The sequence below is a fragment of the Apis dorsata genome, unplaced genomic scaffold, assembly GCF_000469605.1.
Source record: "Apis dorsata unplaced genomic scaffold, Apis dorsata 1.3 scaffold_397, whole genome shotgun sequence".
In the NCBI taxonomy this organism is placed as follows: Eukaryota; Metazoa; Arthropoda; class Insecta; order Hymenoptera; family Apidae; genus Apis; species Apis dorsata.
Window position 1 is genome coordinate 1213320 of NW_006263656.1, and position 3428 is coordinate 1216747.

Consider the following 3428-nt stretch of genomic DNA (forward strand, 5'->3'; position numbering starts at 1 on the left):
TAATAAAGACCCATGAAAAACATACCACCAAAAAATAAAGCTAATAATGTAAGTACTAAAGTTACAGGATTTGGATGATGTTGGTGTGGAAGAAAATCAGTTCTATTGACACCAACTATCCATACACCAATGAGTAAACTGTTCTCCAAAAACATTACTGTGTAAAATATTATCTATATAAATATAAATACATAAAATATATTAAATTGAATTCATTTTAAAAATAATAATATTAAAAAAAGAATATCAATAACTCACCATTTTTTGACGATGATTTGTTTCATGCAAATTTACATATGCAAATATATAAACAAATGCAAGAAGTGAAGCTAAAGATGTTTTTCTTAAAATAGGTAAATGTTCACCACCATGAAAAAGACCATCTGGAGTAAGTAATAACCACATTAACATTGACAACCAATGGAGAGCCATGACAATTAACAACCATTGTCCACCATACAATGAGGCATAAGCTACTAATACTCCTACTCTAGCGCTTACAGTTCCTAGACGCCATGCTAGTTGTGCCAGCACACCTAGCCATGTCAATACCAAACGTTCTAAATTACGAAGACGTGCTGCACCTTTGCTAAAACTAGCCACTGCCCAACATACACTCCACAAAGATAGACCAGCAGATACTGCTGTCAACTTTGCTAATTTATCATTGTCTCTGCTTTCATTTTCTTTTGTTTTTTCAACTTCATTATTTGAATCATTATTAATTCCAATTGATAGCAGATATAATTGCAAAAGTAACATTGGTGCAGCTTCACAAAATGCATGAATAAGGCGTAATACACAAAGTTCTCTTACCTAATAAAATAAAATCATAAATTATATTTGATAGATATATAAGATATTTTCTTATTTCTCACCTCATGTTTAACATAAGTAAGATTAACTGGAATAAATAATTTGAAGTATCTCCATAATACTCCAACTTGAGTTGAATGAAGTAATAAAACACACCATATTGTCCAATTTCCATTTTCTTTCTTTCCACTACAATCTGTTATAGTATTGCCAGTTAATTTACCTCTGGCACCCCATAAATACCATCGTACACTAATAATCTGGAATTAAATTATTATTGTAATAAATTGAAATTTTTTATTATTTAATTTATTTACCTGAGAAATAATTAATGAAGTTGCTATAAGCATAACACTTAAAGGAAAAAGAATTGGAGGAGCTATAGAATGTTGAGCAAGAGCATATACCATTGCAAAATCAAAAACAACGTCACAAAAATATGATGCAAGAGAAATTATGTTGAATAATACATCACACAATGGTAGAAATTCGTGTTGATGTTGTGTCTGTAGATGCTGGGCCATAATGGGCTTTTGTTATCCATTTGGATTATCCAGCACCTTTTCTTTTCATCAACCTATGCCACACATTCCACAATATAACAATTGTCTCATATAATGGAGAAAAAAAATTATATTCTAGCTGAAATGTAAATTATAATTTAATATAATTTAATATAATAAATTATATTGATATTATTAAAGAATAAAGATAATTTTTTTTAATTTAAAAAAAAAATCATAATATAAAATATAAATATATAAAAATTATCAAAAAATATTATTATAAATATTTATTAATAAAATACATCAGTTACTTAATAATAAATAAAAATAAAAATTTTGATAGCTTAATATAAAAAAATTGTTATTTTAAAAATATAAAAAGAAAAAAAATTGTGAAGCGTAGGAGGAAGCGAATTTGCTTACCACATTCCTCAGATGTCACCGAATGAGTAATCACAAAAGTAACATTCTCATCTAGATGCTGGCTTTGCAAGAGCTTGGACCAATGTTATATGTGTGTGTTATATGTGAGGAATGTAAAGAATTTATCTGTATACTTTGCGGACGCTTTCAAAAATAAAACTTTTTTTTTACTAGTTATTTATAATTTGAATTACTTTTGGATTATATTGGTATATTTTCTATTAATTTATGCTTATAAAGAGCAGTTTATTTAATTTTAAATAAATTTAATTCAATCTATCAATTGGTTCAAAAGATAGCTTTGAAATACTATAATGTAATACCTATCGTTGCTCCACTGACTTTAAAACGCAAGATAGTCGACCAAGTAGTCAGGAATTCCAAACAGTGGTTCTCTTACTAGGATTCTGCATAAAAACTTTCCACGATTAATCAATCTTTCGCATTCTTTGTTAGTGGTTCTCATAATTTTTAATTTGATTTTTGTACATACATGTAAAATATAACAAAAATTAAGAAAAAGTTATGTGCTTAAAATTTTATTAATTAAGATTTAAAATTATAATAATTAAAAATTCAAAAATTCAAATATTTTTAAATGGAATATTATGTAAATATATTCAGAAATATAAACATTAATATTAACACATTTATTTATTTTTTTATATTTTTTTATTTTTCGAGAAATATAACAATTTCTCCTTTTTATGTGATGAAGAATGCATGTAACTTTAAAAATTGATAATTTATTCATATATTTATTATTTATTTTTATATTGTTTTATATTGTTAAATATGTATTTATATATGTATTTTTTTTAAATATATTATATATTAAAATTTATAATAAGATAAAGTATATCTTTCTTATAAATTAAATCTTCTGCAGTTTAAAAATTGATTAAAATTATATGCATAAAAAATGTTTTGAAATTGTATTTTTTTTCAATTACATAAATACTTTTTATACTTTTTCTATGTATACATTAGCAAATTTTATAAAATTGTCCTAAGGCCACTTTTCCTAAGGTCATTAAAGTTTTAGTTTGGTCAAAGATTCTGTTCTTTTTTCAATTAAATTAATAAATAAACGAAAATGAAGTTATTTGTTTTTAAATATATCAATAAATAATGCTCATATATTTTATAATTCTTTTAACTACGAAGATTAAAAAACAAATGATATTTTATTTTGTTTCAAATATATCACACAAACATTCAGATGTACAACAATCCAAAAATCATGTTAAATATAATAGATTTAAGAATATTAAAAATTTTAATTTATAAGATTAGAAGAATTTTTTTATAATCGATGTTATTTAAATCAATAAAGAAATATTCGAATTATTTTATTAAAAATATCATTAAGATAAACATAATAAATTCCTAAATCTATTAAAATATTGAGACTAAAGTAATATATATTATGTGCCTTAGTGCAATTTGATATTATGAAAATGTGAATTCTATAAGTACATATCAATACCGACATATTTTAAAAAAGCCTCTTGTACATTTCATTCAATTATAATATGTTAAAAATTTTGTGTACAAAACCTGTTACGTTATAATTATTTTCAATTAAAACTAACATAAAAAGACATTCATACAGAAATGATATGCCGATTTGTAAAATCAGTCTTACAGAGTTTAAAAATCAGATATATATATATATATATA

The 3428-nt window shown here is 23.9% G+C and overlaps 1 protein-coding gene across 1 annotated transcript in view; it reads right to left on the reverse strand.

The window, feature by feature from the left end:
• LOC102680768 overlaps positions 1 to 2103 on the reverse strand; it is a 4854-nt gene extending 2751 nt beyond the window's left edge. Inside the window, exons 1-5 of the mRNA XM_006619246.2 lie at positions 1746 to 2103; positions 1134 to 1458; positions 879 to 1076; positions 259 to 816; positions 1 to 173 (exon numbers count right to left, since the gene is read on the reverse strand). Of these exons, the coding sequence (XP_006619309.1) occupies positions 1 to 173; positions 259 to 816; positions 879 to 1076; positions 1134 to 1340 (1136 nt within the window). The 5' untranslated portion in view covers positions 1341 to 1458; positions 1746 to 2103. The remainder of the gene's footprint in view (positions 174 to 258; positions 817 to 878; positions 1077 to 1133; positions 1459 to 1745) is intronic.
• Between the last annotated feature and the right edge of the window lie 1325 nt (positions 2104 to 3428).